Genomic DNA, 22,726 nt, shown 5'->3' with positions numbered 1-22,726 from the left:
CATGTCCTCATATATAAATTCAAGTATAAATTCAATTCACACGACAGCCTCGTGCCCGTGTCTGTCGAGTAAAAGCCGTGCATCAACTGTGTGTTGTCACACGCCACTTATAATGCAAGTAAATGCACGCCTTTAGAGCCTCCATCTAAGTCTGGGGAAGAACTTTTGAACCTTACTGTGGGTGAGCTACGGGGAGCCAATGCTAACAGCCCTTCAGCTACACACAAACACACACGCACCATACATACACACAGACACACACAGACGACACTTTTGTGTGGGTCTTTGCGACATCCCGAAGTGGAGTTTTGGTCATTGGAACGGTGCTGCACGCCACCCGTTTGTGAAGTGGGTACTTTCAAACCCTGGAGTGGATTTAGGGGAGCGTCAGTGAGAGCTGGATAAATGAGGTAAAATGTGTCAAATGGAGTCTGTACGGCTGTCGATAAATCAACACATGACGTCGGTGGGAGAGGAGATATTGTGTGTTTTGGACAAACAGCAGTGTGGTGCTGATGTTTGTTGTGTGAAGCTTAATGTCAGAGTGTTTGTGTTGGAGCGCCTCAGTGCGGCTGCAGAGTTCATGTGGCTTTACAGTTTTCCGTTTTCCTTTGCCGTGTCTGTAGGTCTCCAGGGACCCCCAAGGGTCTCGCGGGACCCCCAAGGAGTCAGCGATGTTTTGCGGGACCCCCTAGGGGTCCGCGATGTTTCGCTGGGGTCCGAAGGGGTCCGCGATGTTTCGCGGGGGTCCCAAGACTTTTTTTTGTCCCACCATTTTGTAACCCCAAAATAAGCAAGCCCTCACTAAGCCCCGTGTGCAGCTAGGGGGCAGCGCCCGGACCTCTAGTATATTACATTTGTAAGAAGGTAATCGACGTGTAATGGTTACATTTCCGTAAGTAACCTCCCCAACCTTGGCGGTTTGGCATTAAGTGTAATAACGTATATTAGGGAACATGTTATTTATTTGTACTTATGCTTGTAGATCGGCTATTTTCGGTGCGCAACAGCACACAACCAAGTAATAAAATCAGGCGTTATTCATTTAACTCAGAGTGTACAGATGGAACCAAATGGACCCATAAGGATGTGAGTGGAGGGAGAATGAGAAGGAAGAATGTCAGAAAGGCAGGCAGGGGGTTTCCACTGGCAAGGTGCTTAATTCTGTTATCAGACACCATGCTGAACAAAGCAATGATGTCCACCAGCAGTTCTCAAGAGTGCTCCCTCCTTCCCCCTCTCTCTCTCTCTCTCTCCTCTCTCCCTCTCTCTCTCCGTCTCCCTCCCTCTCCTCTCTCCTCTCTCCCTCTCCTCTCTCTCTCCGTCTCCCTCCCTCTCCTCTCTCCCCCTTCTCTGTCTCTCTCTCTCTATCTCTCTCTCTCTCTCTCTCTCTCTATCTGTCTCTCTCTCCCTCCCTTCTCTCTCTCCCCTGTGTCTTGTTGTGCTTCTCAGTTCCTCCTCCAGACTTGCTTTCTGCTCTTAATTGGATGCTGCTCTTCCTCCTCCTCTGTCGTCTTGTGAATAAAGCGGTTGTTCGGCGCCCAGAGAGTGGACTGAATCCAAGTTCCTATCGGCTTACCTGCCCAGAACCTCTGAGAATGAGAATGAGAGAGAAAGAGAGAGAGAGACAGAGAGAGAGAGAGATTGGTGGATAGTGGATGGAGGCAGGACCAACAAAGCGTGGTCCAGAGCAGTGGTGCATGGCTCCTTTATCCCCAGAGCCCTCTCATTGGCCTGGACACCGCTCTCACATTACCTCCCCGTCGTCCTCCACCCATGCAGCAGAATGGGCTGCTTTGTCCCCAAGCCCCTGTGCGAGACTAAGCCCTTTCCACCTTCTACTTACCACACACACACACACACACACACACACACACACACACACACACACACACACACACACACACACACACACACACACACACACAACTCAGTATTTGTATATTTTACACTGAAGCACTTGGATTCCATATTCTAGGGGGAACATTAGCCAAAATATTAGCTGCGACGTGCTGTGAGCTTGTAGATTGACTTTTTTTGGCGATGAGATTTGGTGTAGAGAGAAAAAAAGCAGTCCAAGAACAGAACAGTTGCAACTCAGGTCCGTTTGACCAACAATAGAGGGTTTCCGCGGTTAACAGACTCGGTTGAAGAACATGGAAGGCTAAATACAAAATGAAGTAAACTTTTAGGGCTGCAGTGTGAGGTATGAAAGCAGTGGGTTGGATGTTTTACCTTGGCTCTCCAGTGAAACATTGACAGTGAAAAATGGGGTCAGTGTGAGAGTTGACAGGGTGGGGTGGGTTGGTATGGGGCACTGTGTGTGTGTGTGTGTGTGTGTGTGTGTGTGTGTGTGTGTGTGTGTGTGTGTGTGTGTGTGTGTGTGTGTGTGTGTGTGTGTGTGTGTGTGTGTGTGTGTGTGTGTGTGTGTGTGTGTGAGAGAGACATATACTGTATGTGCGTCCGTACACACATGTTCATCTGGCCATGTTACATGTAAATCCATCTCTCCTTTGATCTCCATATTCTGTCTGTGCGCTGAAAGACACTTCCTGTTTCTGTAGGAGCAGATCATTGTTGTCCAGGATCCCTCTGTTTGTTTTCTGTGAGCCCTGGTGAGAATATGTGAACTGTTTATGCACACTGATGTTTAAACTCTCATTACTTTGGTGTGTGTGTGTGTGTGTGTGTGTGTGTGTGTGTGTGTGTGTGTGTGTGTGTGTGTGTGTGTGTGTGTGTGTGTGCGCATGCGTGCATATGTGAGACTATACCTTCAAATCAAGTGCCTGAGTGTTTTACATTTTAAGCATTTTAATCACGTGAGCCACCAATTCATTTTCATTGCCTGGTGTATGTGTGTGTGTAAACATAAGAGAAATTCAAGAGAATTTCCTTTTTTCAAGCAAAGAGGAACCAATGTAGAAGGGGGATTCCCCATTGGCAGAGCAATGTTTGGCTCCCATGTGGCAGATCCTGGTTCAAACCCAAGCAGTTACATTCGTAAACTAGTGTGTGTGTGTGTGTGTGTGTGTGTGTGTGTGTGTGTGTGTGTGTGTGTGTGTGTCCATAGTCCCACCAGTCTTTCCACTGCTCACTCCAGTCTCGCAGGTTTACAGTTAGCTGTGGTATGTAGAGGCAACTGGGTTAGGAATGTAAACCTGGTTATATCTCTTTCCTCGGGATAGCGCACGCACACACGCAGACGCACGCACGCACGCGCACACACACACACACACACACACACACACACACACACACACAGTGTGATGTGAGTCAGGGTAAAGCCACAGAGTCATGAATAACATGAAACACTGGTATAATTTTGAAGTCAAGGTTGTTGTTAACATTCTTCAAATTCCTTTCTAAGGGTTATGCTTTCTAACTCTGCCATTGAAATACCATCAACCTCCTTTTGCAGCTTTTAACCACTTATAACCCAATATACTAAATTGAGGCGGCTTTGGCCCCCTCCTTTTTTCCCTCTACACCAAATATCTTAACCGAAAATGTCCAGATCGGTAAATATGCTATTGTTGCCGAATGTATGTATCTATTTTGCCATTAAAGTCCCCAAATAGGCGGACTGCATCATAATTCAAAGAATATACTGTATAATCTGTGTAATCATGTGCCTTAAAAACAGCACCAGAATCCCGGCCCTGCAACAGAAGGAGAACGTAACAAAATAAAATGTTGTAGTACGATGCTCAATTCACGGTCCAATTATTGATTGATTGATTGATTGAATACTTTATTACACAGAAATGTAAACAGCACGAGGTACAGTCAGACATTTAGGCTAAAAGGATAACAGAAAAATGTTCTGGGGACTTGTTTCCATGGTGGTCCCATCAGGGTTTTATCCACAATGTTCACGTTGTACATTTGCATTATGTTTGTTCTACTACAGCATGTCCTGCTGCTCATGTTGTACATTCCCTTTGAACCTATAACAACATCTTCACACAGCCGTCCAGGCCCCCCCTCTCCTCTGGCTTCCGGTGTTGTGAGTAGGCCTACTCGCGTGTGTGTGTGAGTGAGTGTGTGAGTGAGTGTGTGTACTTGTATTGCTATGCTTGTGAGGGCCAAATGTCCCGTAAGTATAGCAGAATTTGAGAAATAGACATTAATAAATAAATGGTTGTTTTAATGCTTGAAAGAGAAAAGGCTTACAATTAGGAAAAGATTCAGGTTTTCATCACTGATATGGAAATTCTGGGCCGATACCCATGTTTAGAATAACAATGGCCGATAGCGATATTTTTAAGGGGCCAAGCACGTAGTGCTAATGGTCCCTTCTTGTTTCTCTACCTTTTATTATTATTCTTCCGCCGTTTTACGCATAAATGGCAGAATTAGCCTAATCATGCAGTCGGATGACCGTATTAATTAATGCATGTAAAATAAATTCTTCCATGTTATCACGGAGGATATAAGTCAGTTTTTCCAAAGGTACCACGCTCATTACCTCCTTATACCAATCATCCAGTGTAGGAATGTCCTCATGGATCCAAAGCTTGAGTATGGTCTTTCTTGCTATATAGAAGAGTATTCCTTTTTTACTATTTTTTTTATCCCACGATTTTGTAACCCTTTTTCACCCGGTGCCAATTATCTAAGTGATCCTGGGTGCTACACTCCCCCCGCCAGCCTAGGGAGCCCAGAGCCGAGCTCATGCCTCCTTCAATGCATGAGAGCCAACTGACCTTCTTGTCACCTGACAGGGGGGAGTTTCCCCTGTTGGACGTAGCGCGTGGAAGGAACACGTTATTCCAACCAGTTCCTTTTCCCTCCATCAGGCGCCCCGGCTGTCATGGGGGAGGCGGTATAGCGACCAGGATTACTGCATGTTTTTGTGAGGGTATTAACTACCCTAGGAGACATGGGGAGAACATGCAAACGCCACCGTGCCCCCTTATATAGACGTATATATATAAGAGTATTCTGATCAATTTAGCATTGTGACTGTTCCTTGCACTGGATACCTTGATTTCCAATCGAGGTATTCAGCTCGTTCTTCACCTCATTCTAAAACACTTGTATCTTAGTACATTTCCAAAACACACGAGCATACGTACAATTTTTAAAGATAACATGAAATGCTTGCCGGCTATTTTTGACCCTAACACTTTCTAGTGTTAAAAATGCCATTCATAAAATTGCCGTCCTAATATGTTGATGAGCTCATAAGTACAGTAATAAGTGTGTGTGTGTGTGTGTGTGTGTGTGTGTGTGTGTGTGTGTGTGTGTGTGTGTGTGTGTGTGTGTGTGTGTGTGTGTGTGTGTGTGTGAGGGGTGAGAGGAGGCCGATAGTGAAGGCACAGGGGAATATTATAGTGACACAAACAGGAAGACTGAATGGAGTTGCGGTAGTAGTGGCTGCCTGCCTGCTTGGTGAAGGCGTGGCGCGCTGCAGCGTGCATGGCAGCATGCATGACCCTGAGCCTTATTGCTCATGTGGAAGAACCAAACTCACAAAGCAAGACTCTTGAATCAGTCACGCTTCACAACACGATACGGCGTAGTACAACAAGGGCTGACATGGGCACATTACGTCAAGCCTCTCTAAACCCTTCCCTTCAGTCGTCATGCTCTTTGTGAGCCTCGTCTTTATTCATCCTCCCCAGCTTGTTTTCATTTCATTCTCTCGGTGTGTGCCAAGCCCCACCGTTTGGACACGTCAGAAGTATTGCATTATTACCTTGCCTCTTGGCAAAGAGCAGCTGTCACTCACTCCCTTGTTTTAATGCATAAACAACGGATCATATTTTCTCTCTTAGTTTCCTTCTTCTGTCTGTCTCTCTCTCACTCACGCCCTCTCTCTCTCTCTCTGTAGGTCAACCTTCCTCTCTCTTTCGCTCTATCGACCTTCCTCTCTCTCTCTCAACATTTCTCTCTTGCTCTCTCTCCTTTTCTCTCGCTCTCTCTCTCACTCTGTTACTTACCCTCTGTCTCTCTTGCTCTATGTCACTCTCTGTATTCCACTTTTCCTCTCTCTCTCTCTCGCTCTCTCTTCCTTTATGTTTCTCTGAATGTCACTCTCCTGCTCTCTCTCTCTCTCTCTCCCTCTTGCTCTCTCTGTGTGTCACTCCTCTGCTCTCTCTCAATATTAACAGTAACCTGGCACAGCAGGTGGTACAGGTGCTGACTGGTGGACAGGGTGAGGTCATGCATGTTCAGTCTTGTCATGTGACGACCATGCCTCGTCCGTCAGCGTGTGACCTCATGGCTGTTAAAAATAGACGGCCCGGGCTCGGCTAATACGTTTGCTCTGTTGTTAACACCTCGGCTCCGACACACAAAAGGCCCCCGAAGAAATTCCCTGCGTTGCGGTGAGTGGTTGTCAAGAGTCTAAGGGAGGGCATATCGTAATGACGTCTTTTTAAAACATGTGCGTCGCCACGGCAACGCCTCATTAAAACACCTTGTCGTTTGAACGAGCGCACGAGGACGAAGGGGTGTTGTGGTCCCAATATTACGAGGCTTTCCGCTGGAAAGAGTCTTAACAGGCACACACACACACACACACACACACACACACACACACACACACACACACACACACACACACACACACAATACTTTTGAGGACATCAACATTTTAGGGTGCCAATTTTGTAAATGGCATTTAAAAAAATAGCGAATCTACAAGCTCTCACGGATATACTTGTGAGCTTGTAGATCCGCTATTTTCGGAGCTTGACACCGGCGTGCAACTACGTAAAAGTATAGCCTATAATAAAACAAGCATAACTCGAACTCTAAACTGTAAATGTCTAATCCTAACCATGAAACAACCATTTCTCTTGTGAGGACAAAGAAATGGGCCTCGCAATGTCTCTTTTTCAAATTCTATTGTACTCTACTGACGTTTGGCCCTCACACACAAGTGTAGGGCCAAACGCGTGCACAAGCATTAGCCTACTAGAATGGATTATGATGTGTCCATAATGTCTGCGTGTGTGTGTGTGTGTGTGTGTGTGTGTGTGTGTGTGTGTGTGTGTGTGTGTGTGTGTGTGTGTGTGTGTGTGTGTGTGTGTGTGTGTGTGTGTGTGTGTGTGTGTGTGTGTGTGTGCTTGTGCTTGTGCAGTACTGTATGTTTAGTTACACAGTAAGACGTGGATGTTTAAACAATGTTGTGTTGTTGGAAGGGATGCAGTAACGTTTCCTCTTCTCTATAAAATGGCTGGATCAGGTTCCTGTTGTGATAAGCGGCTTCTGTTATAGACACATGCTTTCAGAAGGACCATATACGGCTGAAAAACGTCAACTGTTTACAGAGCCTGTGTCATACAAACTACATCACGCATAGTGCTGATTCACTGTGGTTGATGCGTGTATACAGGTCACTGGCTCTCGAACATTTTTAATGCCAAGGACTGTATTTAGGCCCGCATTGGCCCCATTTCCCCATTGGAAAAGACTTTGTGCCTGGGACCCCCATAAGAGATTTGTGTTGTGAAAATATTTTTACAAATTTCACAAATGTACAAGATTTTTCAAACGTATTTGAAAATATCCGATCTACAAGATCACAGCACGTTTTGAGCCTGTAGACGGGCTATTTGTGAATAGCTGAAGTATAACATAGGGCTTTATACTGTGTTACTATAGGATGCTATAGCAACTCATTTTGGTAACTCAGGCTGTACCCTAGGCCTTCGTCTAATCCCAATTATTTGAGATCATCGCAATTATTTTGCGTAATCGTCATAATCGTTTCCATGTTGAAAAGTTTTTCACACATTTTCAAATATTAAAAAAGCAGAAATAGCTGATCTACAAGCTTTACAACGCATCACAATGCTTGTAGATCAGCTATTTCTGCTATTTTTTACATGTATACAATTATTAAATATCAATATCAATATTTCAGTTACTTGTCATCTGTCATATGTCCTTGTCATCTGCCCTGTGCATTTTTTTTATTACAAAGCCTTAAAGGCTTCATATGTTCCAATGTTCAATGCCAAACACATCGCAGTTATTTGAGCGACAACTTAAATTTGTAACCGTGACAGCTGCCCTACTGGACCTGCAGGAGGGGTCTAACCTGTAGGCCCCGGCCCGCAGGTTGAGAATCACTGTTTTAGATGACAGTGGGACTATTACTACATGTGTCATTGGCTGAGTTCTTATCTGCCTTGTGTTCCTTCCCGCTCTAACATTAAGGGACACTTCCTCCTCAGCACCACAATACACCACACCTCAGACGGGCTGTCATTACTGGGCATAACAACATCAGTTTCCGCTTTCCGTAAAGTAAAGAGGCAGAGCGTTCTTTTGGAAAGGATCGAGTGTCGCTATGTATACAGTAGAGGTTGTTTGGGCGGTTATATAAATGTTATATAAGGTTATGTAAAAGGCCACCACCTTTTGGGAAGTCATTAGTGTCCTTTTGGTCCAATAAAAGTGTCACCTGGGTCTACACTTGGTACATCCACATGGCTTCCTCTTTTCTAACAGCACAAGCACAGTGCTTTCTCTGAGATGTATTTATGTTCCATGCAGTTAAGAGTTCATACGGTTCAGGTATATAGCCTGTTCTCCATACATGACCATATATAGACCAGGATCCATCGTTGTCCCCATTGTCATTTACAGTCCAAAACGTCCAAAGAATTACATCCAATTGTCAATACTGGAACATTTTGGCTTTTCCTCGTTCCAGTTCATCTCTTGATTCTTGATTTTATGTTCTCTCCGATTCATAGACTCCCTGCCGTAATAATGGCACTTACCCGCTGCTCCTATTGTAAGGATGCGGGTAACATGCAGAGGACAAATTTCACATACGTATGTGCATATGTATTGTATACAGTGACAAACACCCCAAAACAACTAAACAAACAACATTAAGTCACACACACACACACACACACACACACACACACACACACACACACACACACACACACACACACACACACACACACACACACACTCACACACACTTATATGTTTGAAGTACAGAGCATGAGAACGCATGCGCGCGAGTGTATGTGTGTGTTGTGCTGGGCAGTCCAAGGTGGTCTTCCGGCATGCTTCCTCAAACCCCTTCAAATGCAACAGAATGCTGTTGCGGCACACCCCTACCAAATCTCTCAGATCATCTAACACAGGAAGTCTGTTCATCCCTTCCCTGTGACACCCTGGCCAATGCTCCACATGTCCTCCTAGACTCTTTCCTCTTGGCTCCCATGCTGTGGAATACATTCTCCCTCGCTGTCAGAACTGCACACTCACTTCCCCTTTACTCAGCCGTCTCACATCTTCAGACTCCACCTCAGCCCCTTGCACTCCTCATTCCTTGTATGCCTTCTTGCCCCCGTTATTGATAGATGCTAGTTGCTAGATGCAGATGTCTAAAATGTCATTTAGATTTACACATGTTAAGAATGTTATTTTGATAGTGTGTTGCTTAGACGGATGCTATAGGTCTGATGTTTACATGGTATAGTTTCTTTGAAGCACTACATTTTTTGCTTTGCACTCTACTTAAGTGACGATTTATTTACCCTGTCGGTTGTTGACCAGGGTTTATGCCATTTACTCTGGTCTTGCACTTGTAATTCGCTCTGGATAAGAGTGCATGCTAATTTCTGCTAAATGCTAAATTGTCATGCTGACTGCAACTGGAGGGGGAAGTGGTGGGGAGGATCAAAAGATGAAGCAAGTGGTGTTCAGCCGGACACCACATGCAGTACATGCACAACATATAGCTAAATATAGGACCAATGCTCGTAGACATTTTAGCATCTCAGGGTTGAACTGAAATCACACTAACATGGCTTTGTTTTAAGTCAATAGAAGTACAGTACCAAGTGCCAAACCTCAAATGAACAAAACAAGTTCCAGTACGTCAATAGACCATAAGGCTTCTGATTATAACAATTAAGCACGTCATGTGCACACTCGCTCCAAATGCAGTTTGCACCACTGGCACACTGAAAGGCCGTTAGGATGCTTGGACACTGCACGCTGAAAGCTCCCGCACGTACACATGACAAAGTATGACATGCAAAGGAAATGTAAACACATTCCTGTTTAGTCCTACACCTGAAATCAATAGCCTATAAGAATGTTAGCCATCATGTATTGTGTGTTGTGAGTGTGGCCGAATACTATGACAGTATTCGTTCCTTTCCCAGCATCGGGAGCACACACGCACAGATGGCTGTCAAATGTTAGTGATGGACAGTCAGGTCATTGCTGTGAAAGAGCATGCGTGCTCATTCAACCTACCCTCTAAATACAGTTTAGTCATTATTTGAAGCAGTACTTGACAACTGTTTCGGGCCACTGGGGGCATTGTGAAGTCTAAACCTGATGAAATCTCCCTTGGCCCAAAGTGTCACTGTTAACAGTAAATAAACACGAACACCACTAGACCAGAGTTATGAACATGGTAAGGAACTTAGCAGAGGGATAAGCATCACTGAGGAGAGGAAACAAGGAGAGGCAGCATGACATCATTGTGTGTGTGTGTGTGTGTGTGTGTGTGTGTGTGTGTGTGTGTGTGTGTGTGTGTGTGTGTGTGTGTGTGTGTGTGTGTGTGTGTGTGTGTGTGTGTGTGTGTGTGTGTGTGCGTGCGGATGTGTGTTTGTGTGTGAATAGAATGTTTTTTAGCTCCAATTTCACTCTCAGTGAGCTTGTTCCATGACACCAAACCTATTGATATTATGATAATAGAGATTGCGTGCGTGTGTGTGTGTGTGCCTGTGTGCATACATACTGTATGCACATGCATGTATGCCAAGTGTACACACTATATGACATTACTCACTCATTGTGTTGGGTTTACCAGTAAGTGCTGACGTTTTCATCTGTGTGTGAAAGTCTGTTTGTTTTCAATAACGGCTGAACTAGTATCACCACCACGCTTCAGGAAAACTTCTCCCTTGTTGACATTGTCAACAGAGCACCAACACTGACAACAGCATTGGTTAGTACTGTTCAGTGTTGAGCAGTGGTATGAGGTATATTTACTCAATTACTGTACAATCTTGAGGTACTTCTTCTTAACTTGAGTTAAAAAATACTTTGCGGATTTGGATTATTAATACAGAACATACATGATGCATTATTATAGTTTAAGCTACCCAGCAGCGCATAAAATAGCCCCACCTTTACTTGCTGTAACAGTAAAGTGATGGACACATTAATGCATTACTAATTACAATAATAATGTGACTGCGAAATGGGCCATTCTGCATAATGAGTATCAGAGTATTTCTACATTGTGGTCCACCAGTGCTGTTGAGGACGTTGGTACTGAGGGCTGCAGGAACAATGATTCATGGACGATCAGCTGATCTGATCACACTCACACTCAAAGTGAGAGTGAGGATGAATCTTGGAAGTGATTCTTATATCTCTCCATTTCATATGTAGAGTTATAGGTTTTCCTTTCTGCCTGCATGAGCGGTCTACTTGGCTCTGTCCAGAACGTTGCTATGTCCCGAACAGAACAAAACATCAACCCCCCTGAACAAATGTAGGATAGCGGAGTTGTTAGCCTGGCCGAGAGCTGCTGCTAGCCAGCACTAACATTACATCAGCTTGCAACAGAGGGAGTGGACCACGTTGAATGCGATTTTACTGGTTTTGGAGAGCTTGGACGAGGCGAGGGAGAAGGAAAAACAAATTCACAAGAGAGTACTTCGATTGTTGTATCCTTCTCTCTGCGATTCTGGGTACATTTTCAACACTTTCAGCGTTGAAATAACAGTCTGGATTTAACAGTGTTGTTCACTGTACTCGATCCTTCTTGAGGTTGCACATGTTATAAAGCGAATGACGTAAAGAAAGAGGTAATTGAAACAGGCACTAGGAGGGAGACAGGAACGAAGACAAGATGGAGGATGAGACAAGCGGGCAGGTGGGAAGGATCTATAATGAGAAAGACAGGTAAAGAGCAGTGAGGGGAACATGTACCGTATAGATGGAGGGGAGGTAGAGCAGATAAGGCCTAGTCCATAATTCATCTCTGTCATAATGGCTCCATTGGCCCGAAGAGCAGCGACAGAGCAGGCGAGGCGAGGCAGGGAACCTGATCCCTGGAAACCTAAAGACGGCAGGCTAGAGACACAGCCCTGTCTCCAGGCAAACCACAGTGCATTGCACTGCCCTGCAGCACCGCCATACCATAATAACACACAGCCACTCACCGGCCAAGCCGACTGTGCAAGCCCACAAATGCAGAAGTGCAAACGTACAGTATAATGGGTGTGCATGCTTTTGTACACGTACTTTGTTGCTGTCGGGGAGAGATCTCCATATTCTAACTTTTTTTGGTAGTGGTTTTTTTTGGTACATTAATGCCCTACTTGATCATAGTACAGCGTCACACAAAAGTATCAAAAGTAGCAGATTTGAGCTTTTAGATCTGCTACTTTTGCTATTTTTTGAATCCTGAAAAGTAACAGTTTTGGACATGTGAGGTTTCCACCCGACGGAGATGATATGTAGTAGGCCTAATCACTGTGTTGACATAAAGACATACCAGCTCTTTTTTACCTTTGTACTTCCAATGCAAACTGCAACGGTGAGAGGAGATTCTTCTCTGTTTGAAGGGTACTGAGGTCCTTGGTCTCTGTGACGTCTGTGGAGACTTGTGGTCAGTGGTGGAAAGTAACTACGTACATTTACTCAAGTACCGTACTTATGTACAATTTTGTACATATGTACAAAACATACGTTAACCACTTCAGCCCTATATACATTTTGGCCATTTGAAAATAGCCAATCTACAAGCTTACAATGCGTCGCGGTGCGACACATTGTGAGCATGTTACTTACTTACTTATGCCTATCGCTCCTTTTCATGGAGCATAGGCCGTTGACTACAGTCCGCCAGAGTCCTCTCTCCTGGGCCTTCTTTTCCAGCTCTTTCCATGTCAGTCCACACTGCTTGATGTGAGCATGTAGATCTGCTATTTTCAAAAGATTTTTATACATCTTATACATTTGGAAAACTTGTGAAATGGGATATTATGCATGCATAATGAGTACTTTCTACTTTTGGTACTCTAAGTACATTTTGATACCAATACTTTTGTACTTGTACTCAGGTACATTTTGAATTCCAGAGTATTTCTTCACTGCAGTGTTGATACTTTAACTTCAGTAAATAATTTGAGTACATTTTCCACCACGGTTTGTGGTCAATGCAGTTGTGGCAACTGCACTTGAGGTCGGTACATAATGTGTGTGTGTGTTGGACTATAAGGGGAGGATAATATGACCAATCTTGTTCTTGAGTTGCACGTTGTGGTTGTAGTGTAGGTCAGCACTGCAATCACTATGAGGCTAACAAACTAGGGGCTGGAAGCATCTTAGGGGGTGTGGGGGCGTATAAATGAGTTTAGTCTGAGGCTTGTCTGAGGGGTTTGTGTGTAGTCAGCGGCCTGTTGTTGTCTTGTATCTGGGTGTTCCTGGTTTCTAGCGGCAGAAGTAGCTTTATGGGGTGGCCGGCAATCCAAATGATTGATTCATTTTTAGACTGAATTATATACGAATAAATTCATTTAAAATGTCATGCAAGTTTGAAGCCTTTTCTGTACTAGTTTGCACAATCACAGAGGCTTCATTTAGAGTGTGTCTGCCAGGGTTGCGGTGGTGGTTACAAAATATATCAGTTTGGATATAGGCCTTCTCTGATCAGCTGTGGCCAAGCTGTCTGGGCCACAGAAACAATAGCTGTGGTTCAGTAGCATCCAACAAAGCCACGGTTTTATAGGCTGGTTACGTACTGAAGAGCCCATACAGAGAAATATAGATTTTACATCCATTTCACATTTCCTTCTCTCTCTCTCTCTCTCTCTCTCTGTAGTTCAGTCTGTCTCTCTCTCTCTCTCTGTCTGTCTGTCTGTCTGTCTGTCTGTCTGTCTGTCTGTCTGTCTGTCTGTCTGTCTGTTCGTCCGTCCGTCCTAACATCGGGATTTGATTGTCCAAGACAATGACGCATGACGCATCAGCGCTACTAGATTTTCAGGCCCATTTATTTTTTACATGGGAAAACCATGTAGTGAACTAGTGTTGTTTATCTTTTTACGTCGTGTGAATGTCATAGTCATGACATTGTGGGAAAGAGATCTGTACGTTGTGGTCACGACTTGATTAAGGTGTGCGCGCAAGATCCATACCTGTATGTTGACCCCGCAAGTTAATGAAGGTGTGGGCATGAAAATCCATATGTTGTGCCTGCACGATCTATATGTTGAGGCTCCGAGATGAATACAGGCTTTTAGTTTGTCATTACAATGCCAAATAGAAATGATTGACAATATTTTGTTTGCTTGTACAGTAGCTATAGTTTCCAAATGTAGGGAGAAACTATACTATAGTAATTGTCTAGCCTTGTAGAGCTAAGCACTGGATGCACGCGTACGCACAGACAAAGAATAATCTGGCCCGCACATAGTCGCAGTTCGATACTGTCTGGTATTATAGTGTTCCTTCAGTGATAAATCGTATCTATCAATTCACAGAATATCTACTAATTCACAGAATCTCTGTATGTCTATACTGTATGTGTGTCTGTGACACTGATTGATGAAGTCTAACTCCCACAGACTAACTCCGTCTAACTAACTTTACACAATTTCACACATTCCCCACACAAGCTCCAGCAGCATAATGGGCTTTGAGCCAGTCTGGTTGACTGTGTTGTCACAAGCAGTAGCATCCATCATAAGTGGTAACGGTAGCCCCAGGGGTGTGGTGGACTTACTGTGTAGCATCATTAGTGGCAGTGATTCTACCACACCCCTGGATGGAGCTACTGCTGTGTAGCTTGGCAGCAACACAAGACCAAGCTCTGACAGTCAGATGTGGTGATGTCGATTGCCTGCTGGGAACAGGAAGGCTAGACTGTTAGACTGTGTGTGTGTGTGTGTGTGTGTGTGTGTGTGTGTGTGTGTGTGTGTGTGTGTGTGTGTGTGTGTGTGTGTGTGTGTGTGTGTGTGTGTGTGTGTGTGTGTGTGTGTGTGTGTGTGTGTGTGTGTGTGTGTGTGTGTGTGTGTGTGTGTGTGTGTGTGTGTGTGTGGAGAAGTGGAGAAGAGACTGGAAACGGGAAAGTCAGGGTGTGTTGATGTGTGCAAGAAGGGTGTGGTAACTGGGGAGGAGGTGTGTGTGTGTTTCATTCCGAGGTGGAGTCAAGGGTTCCCCTTCCTGTAAGTGAGCAGAACCTTGCCAGATGGTGGAATCATGGGAATCCTGACTCTGCCAAGAGGAAAACAACAACTGTGTGTGTGTGTGTGTGTGTGTGTGTGTGTGTGTGTGTGTGTGTGTGTGTGTGTGTGTGTGTGTGTGTGTGTGTGTGTGTGTGTGTGTGTGTGTGTGTGTGTGTGTGTGTGTGTGTGTGCGCGGGAGAGGGTGGACTGTTGGGAGGTCAGAGTACCTGTAGTGTCACCTTGTCAGCCCCAAACCTCTCTCTCGTTGTCTCTCTCTTTATCTTAATTCTTTCTCTCTGTCTCTGTGTGTGGTGTACTGTGTGATGTGGTTGCTAAAGTGAACCAGACGGTATTAACTATTCAGGAGCGCAGGGTTTCCCTATGACAGCGCCCTTCGCTCTGCTGACTTCTGACTGACGCTCTCATCTCTAATATCCTTGGAGGGCCTTCTCGGAAACACGTGTGTGTGTGTGTGTGTGTGTGTGTGTGTGTGTGTGTGTGTGTGTGTGTGTGTGTGTGTGTGTGTGTGTATGTGTGTCAGACAGATAGGACAGGATATAATGTTTCTACTTTGTCTCATTCTCCACATGTAACTGAGCAACTGTAGATTTGGTCTTTGGCTTTAATTTGGGACCTTGGCCAGTGTGTGACCTATGCTATGTGGATATGCATGGTAGTGTGTGTGTGTGTGTGTGTGTGTGTGTGTGTGTGTGTGTGTGTGTGTGTGTGCGTGTGCGTGTGCGTGTGCGTGTGTGTGTGCGTGTGCGTGTGGGTGTGGTCAGTAGCCAGTGTTTCTGACGTTGTGTTCACTGTCAGTGTTGTTTGTACCAAAGCTCTCTTGTCATCTGTAGCAGAGGCCCAGCAGACTGTGTGTGTGGATGTGGTTCAAACAGCAGGCAGTCAGTACTGGTGCCACGTAGTCCTCCATCACCATTCACAACCAACATGGAGAGCCGGGCCCTGTTGTGTTCCAATTCATCATCACCAATGATGGACCCTTTTCACAGACATGGCACAGCCGGAATAAGACAGCTGCAGCTAATTAACCCATTAAGCAATTAAGACCGGGAACGCATCTGTATCATTTTAGATTTTAGCTATAACCATTATTTTATACTTTGGCTATTTTTTTGAAAAATCAGTGATTGCTAACTGGTACACACTTAAATCAGCTGTACTATTCTGGGGTCAACATTTTCCAAAATTAGACAATCTATTTTCTATCTGCTATTTACTGCAAAGAGTGTATATGGTGTTAAGGGAAAAAGAGTGAACCAAGTACAGAGCTGACCCTGGTCAACTAAGTATTGAGAGTTTAAGTGCCAAATGGAAATGCTAAGTATCCCATGAAAAATTGGTGTGAGTATTAAGTAAAAGTGGCTGACATCCTATTTTCAGAATGGAAACAGTAGCACTAGAATATCCTACTCAAGTAGAAGTACTGTTACTGTACGCAAATATTACTCAAGTAAAACTACGATTTCTTAGGTTGAGTGAACGTTAATTAGTCAAATATGATCACAGTGAAAGGACCAATAGTTTTGACCGTAACCATTTCAATATGAAAGTGTTCTACGTTACCAACCGATCCCTCTCTCCAACGCACTGAAGCCCTCCAGGGGGAGGGGGGACCCTCAGGGTTACTTGAGATGGTTCCTAATGGACCCTTACAGGTCTGTAACTCGGAGTGTACAAATATACGCTCTCCGAGTTATGGGAGTCCTTGAATTTAAAAAGTTCAAATCCATAATGTCTTCCCTTTTGTGTTCCAGTTCCCAGAATGTGGCTTCTATGGAATGTATGATAAGATCCTGCTCTTCAAACATGATACGAGCACCAACAACATCCTCCAGCTGGTCAAAGCTGCCAGTGACATCCAGGAGGGAGAGCTGGTGGAGGTGGTGCTATCTGGTAGGTCCGCTGTTTCACCCTTTTGACAAAATGTTGGTCAAAACATCGGTAATCGGTCTAGGACTCTCCTGAGCATCGTAGGCTACCCAGGAATCTGTCATTGGTCAGCCTCTCCTCTCCTCTCCTCTCCTCTCCTCTCCTCTCCTCTCCTCTCCTCTCCTCTCTGCATAGTTCTGCTGTCATGTTAAGAACATAATGTAACATACTGTCTTGTAAAAGCACAGTATGTAATGTATCTTATTCACTCAAGAGGACTTCCCCTCCAACCAGGAGAAAACTTCTCATACTTGTTTAACACATACATTCTCATTATCCTCCTTGTGTGCAGTTCGGGCCTGGCAGCCAAAGCTAAAGATGCTGTGTTCACGCTATCTGTCTTACAGCGGCAGCCACTTTTGAAGACTTCCAAATCCGCCCACATGCACTGAACGTGCACTCGTACCGTGCACCAGCCTTCTGTGACCACTGTGGAGAGATGCTGTTTGGATTGGTCAGACAAGGGCTCAAATGTGACGGTGAGGAGAAACATGGTGTGACTGAAGATAGATGTTGCTTATAATCTGTTAACCACAGACGTCTCTGACATGATCTTGCTTGGATATTTTTTATTACATTCTAAATGCCATCTTATGCCTTATATATAAACCACTTTTAATTGCCTTTGTGTTAGAAATGTGCTATATCTACAAACTTGCGTTGCTGATTGTGTTTTGTTTGTAGTTTTTGTTTGTGCTAAACTTTTTCTCCTTTCCTCGATCTCTGCCTCCTTGCCTTGCTGTCCCCTCTGTCTCCACCTGCAGGCTGTGGACTGAACTACCATAAGCGCTGCGCTTTCAGCATCCCCAATAACTGCAGTGGAGCTCGTAAGCGGCGTCTGTCCACCACGTCCCTGACCAGCAGCCAATCCCTACGCCTCTCCACCACAGAGTCTCTGAGCAGTGTGGGAACCACCTCCACCTGTGCAGAAGATGCTAGCCTGGTCCGCTCACACACACAGATGGTACCGGTACCTTCACACATACAATACTGTACACTACTCTCACAATCTGCTTTTAGGATCTTATACAGTAAAATAATCTATAATATTGAACCCAGTTATTCTTTTTCACATTGACTTTGCCCTTTGTGAGCCTTAACCCATTAAGACCTGAGACGATTCTTAAAAATGTTTTCTAAATCCTAACAGTAAAAATAAAAAAAATAAATTTTTTTTTTCAAGATTTTGCCGCGCTATGAGCTTGTAGATCTGCTATTTTTGAATAGCCAAAGAAATCTAAAGTGACACAGATGCGTTCCAGGTCTTAATGGGTTAAAGCTCCAATCCATCAGTTTAGTGTCTTACCTGGAGTTCCAGCCCAGGTCTCCCCCACCTGTCTGAGAGATCACATTTTCAACCACCCTGTCAATAAGGAATCCCTGCTTGGTCAGGGGAGATACTGTGCTATAGTAGGGAGACCACCTCCAACCATTGCAGATGTACAGTTATTGTATTAACATACTCTAATTGGTTAAAATATAATTGTATTCGTTAAAATGCATTCTGGGATAAGATTGATTGATTGATTGACAGTTTTGGACAAATTGACTATTCTGGTGTGTAAATGGCACTCATTATCATTAACTCATTCACTGCCTAGAACGACTAAAACGACTTTTAATTTTTTCAAATTTGACCCAAAGACCAAGGAGATATGATTTTTCGAAGATCTAGACTCCCATCCACTTCCTTGTTAACTTAAAACTTAAAAATGTTGTATCTCGGCTCCTGAGTACTTTTTTTTTTCAATGAAAAATCTCTGGCAGTGGGCAAACGCGGCCAGAAATAATTCAGGCAGTGAATGAGTTAAAATGATTCCTCTTCTCTTCTCTCCTATCAGCCGCGGACCCCCAGTGAAGCCCGGCGGTTTTACACGGGGCGACCGGTTCCACTTGGACAAGATCCTGATGACCAAGGTGAAGGTTCCCCACACGTTCGCTGTCCACTCCTACACACGGCCAACCGTCTGCCAGTACTGTAAGAGACTTCTACGAGGACTCTTCAGACAGGGTCTGCAGTGCAAAGGTGAGAGAGAGAGAGAGAGAGAGAGAGAGAGAGAGAGAGAGAGAGAGAGAGAGAGAGAGAGAGAGAGAGAGAGAGAGAGAGAGAGAGAGAGAGAGAGAGAGAGAGAGAGAGAGAGAGAGAGAGAGAGAGAGAGATCAAACCTGATCAATGATATTGGAAATAATAAAATAAAAAATCCGTACTACATTTGACGACGTAAACCCTACACTTTGTTGACCAGGGTCCCCCAGTAGTTTTTCCCTCTATACCAAATGTCTTCACTGAAAACACTCATGACGCATTGTGAGCTTGTAGATTGCCTATTTTCACCGAACATTCTCCTGTTTCCACTGAATGTTTACCAATTATGACATGCCCAGAATAGGGACGCTAGGGTTCATGCGGCTAAGCCCTATTTCATACTTGAGAAACGTTTAAAAAAAAACGTATTTTTGCCTAAAATTTAATTTTCAAAGATATGGACACCAGATTGAAAGTGGTTAAATGGGAGGTAAGTGATATACAGTACAGTGTGTATTATTATAATTTCTTACCTTTATCTAGGGTAAGTTTGCTGAGCATGAATGCTTTTTTTCACCCACGCTGTGCTTCACAGTCATACCGTTGCACACTTTCACACCCAGTCCAACCACAGTACAACCACAGACTAATACTGTTGACCACGGAGCAGCTGCACTGGAGCAGTTCATCTCTGCAATATGCTCAAAAACACATTACTATTTATGTGACACTGTTAACACGAATAATAATATTGACCTCCGATAGACTCAAATAAATGAATGACACAGATTTAGCTTTCTTCATATTAAATATTGTCCATATGAAAATGTGGACAATAACAATAACTCCTTTTTTATTCTTTGACATTATCTGGCATTACCATAATATGTGACTCACATGGGATTTCACCACAGTAGGGGAAACAAATCTAATCATGAGGATCTCAAGATCCACATGGGAACAGCGTGGCGCCGATGTGAATTTCAGACTTCATGTGGCCAGCCTTTGGGTTATTGTGAACAGCATACAACAGTTACACATTGCAATAAAGATGGGATATCTGTGGCTTTATCAAATACAGAAATACTAGCGTCTAATCTACTGTATATAGGCAACCTGTCTGCCCTACATATATTGTTTATTCAAACATACAGTACAGTATGTGTTGCAATATGCACAAAGCTTGACCCACATCCCAGTATCTGTGTGTAATGATATAACTACACTCAATCAGCTGTGTAATCCAGTGGTTCTCAATGTGGGGCCTTTGAGGGAGTTCCACGGGTCAGTTTAAACACTTTAACCGTAAATTATACTTCAGCTATTGCCGATCTGCAAGCTCACAACGCAGCTGGTATGACCATTACTTTTCAGGTGGTCTTCTCTCAGCTATGTATGGGGCAGCCATAGCTGAGAGATTAGTGAGCCTGTCTGAGAAGCCAGAGGCCCTGGTTCTCCCAGGTTCGATTCCAGGCCAGGCCAGCAATGTGTCGATGTGTGTCCTTGAGCAAGGGAATATATGTGAATATATATATATATATATACATATACAGTGACAAAAAAACACCCCAAGGAGTGGGGACTATTCTACTATCTACTATTGAATCCAATGTAGTTATAAAACCCACAAACACAATTAACCACTCTCAACCTGGTGTTCTTATTTTGGCCATAACATTATAGGTTATCTACAAACTCTTGTGAGCTTTTGAATCAGCTTTTGTGCAACACAAAGTATAAAATAGGGCATTAGTTTATGAAAAAAAAACTACAAAAAAATATGAAAAGGTTTTTGTCTGACAGTGACTAGCAGTATGAAAATAATGTCCTCTGTGATCTTGTCCGTCAATGAGGATCTTAATGGGGAAAATAATAAAATAAATAAGATAAAAATCAGGCATGAGAGTGCACGTTGCTCTAGGAGCCCGCGTTGATACAATGACAGCACTAAAACATTATGAAGACATTTGGTTGTTTGGACAGAAATGTTCGACTTAATGTTAAATGTTAGCATAACATGTTAAATATTTAACCGGTTATGGAGATTTCAGATTAACATTTTTGTTTCCTTCCTAGAACAGTGGTTCTTAACTTTTTCAGGCTGTGACCCCCCAAAATAATCATATTTGAACTGGGGACCCCCCACCCTGACAAGCACTTGGAATTGTAGGAGTTGAGGCATTATATTTAGTTTGACTCGGTTCCACAGATGAATATTGTGAAAATAGTGCATCTAAAAGCTCACAACGCCTTGGGATGCGAGGCGTTGTGAGCTTGCCTTGTAGATCTGCTATTTTCACAATTTTTGCCTCTTTCTTATATTATTTGACAATTTGGCCAATGTTTGACCAGTTTTTATAGTATAGTTTATTGATTACTTTTGAGGTCTTCAAATTCCTTAAATTGTCACTTCACTGTCATCTGGGGACACTGGGGTTCCTGACCCACAGGTTGAGAACCAGTGTCCTAGAGTACATGGATTAAAGTTCTCTGTCGCCACGGCTGATTTCAGTCAGTTGGATTCCATAGAGTCAACATGTCTTTCTCTTGGCTTTCTCTAAAGGATCATTTTACTTGTTTGTGTGCCGGTGTCACACACTGAAAATATCCGATCTACAAGCTCACAACACATTGTGCTGCAACACGCTGTGAGCTTGTAGATCGGCAACCAATAAATAAATCAGAAAACAGAGTTAAGAATGAGGGAGAGAGAGGGATATCATCTTCTGGATTCTACATATGCTACAGCATTGATTGATTGATTCAATACTTTATTAACAGTTTGCAAAAGGTACAGAGATACAGTTATACAATAATGTTAACCCATTAAGGCCGGGGACGCATCTGTGTGTAATTTTACGATTACTTTGGCTATTCAAAAATAGCAGATATACAAGCTCATAGCGGGGCTTGTAGATCTGCTATTTTTGAAAGATATTGAACATTTGTGCAAATCTTTGAATACATATATTTTTTAAGCGATAGGATTTAGAAAAGAAATGTATTAATTCAGCCTCAGGTCTTAATGGGTTAAAAGGATCATACAACAAGCCCTGAGGGCTTGTTTCCATTGTGGTCCTCTGTATTCAATTCATCAAGACATCTGATCTTAGACAGATCAGATTGCACATATCATCAAAATCCACTGATTAACGTTTTTTGTTCATCGTTTATCTTTCACAGACTGCAAGTTCAACTGCCATAAGCGCTGTGCGTACAAAGTTCCCAACGACTGCCTAGGAGAAACCATTGGAGGTAGGAGAGAATACCTGCCTTAATTTTAGCATGTGCATGACTGTTAACCCAGCATGGTTGTGATGAAGTCATCTTTTCAATAACTTTTGTCATTTTGATATAACCCCAACATGTAACAACACTGAATCTCACCGGCACTCACCTTTCTATCTTCTCAGACAACAGAAGTAATAATGGTAAGTAGTTGTTGTTAGAATTATACCTCGTCTGTATAGGCTTGTAACATTATTGATAGTAACAGTAATAAAGTTGCTGAAGTAATAATAGTAGTAGTTAATAGAAATAAATTATCAGGCGACTAATGGCCTAGTTGATTTAATTG

At 43.6% G+C, this 22,726-nt stretch overlaps 1 protein-coding gene across 1 annotated transcript in view; it reads left to right on the top strand.

Moving 5' to 3' along the window:
* Positions 1-22,726, top strand: part of prkd2 (protein kinase D2) — a 58,358-nt gene that overhangs the window by 11,326 nt on the left and 24,306 nt on the right. The window contains 7 exon segments of the mRNA XM_080427848.1: positions 16,949-17,087; positions 17,471-17,602; positions 17,888-18,087; positions 18,965-19,012; positions 19,014-19,149; positions 22,333-22,404; positions 22,563-22,580. Coding sequence (XP_080283974.1) covers positions 16,949-17,087; positions 17,471-17,602; positions 17,888-18,087; positions 18,965-19,012; positions 19,014-19,149; positions 22,333-22,404; positions 22,563-22,580 — 745 coding nt within the window.

This window comes from Gymnoscopelus braueri, assembly GCF_963280865.1.
Source record: "Gymnoscopelus braueri genome assembly, chromosome: 5".
In the NCBI taxonomy this organism is placed as follows: domain Eukaryota; kingdom Metazoa; phylum Chordata; class Actinopteri; order Myctophiformes; family Myctophidae; genus Gymnoscopelus; species Gymnoscopelus braueri.
Note: the sequence above shows the minus strand (reverse complement) of the source record. Positions and strands in the feature narration are given on the sequence as shown.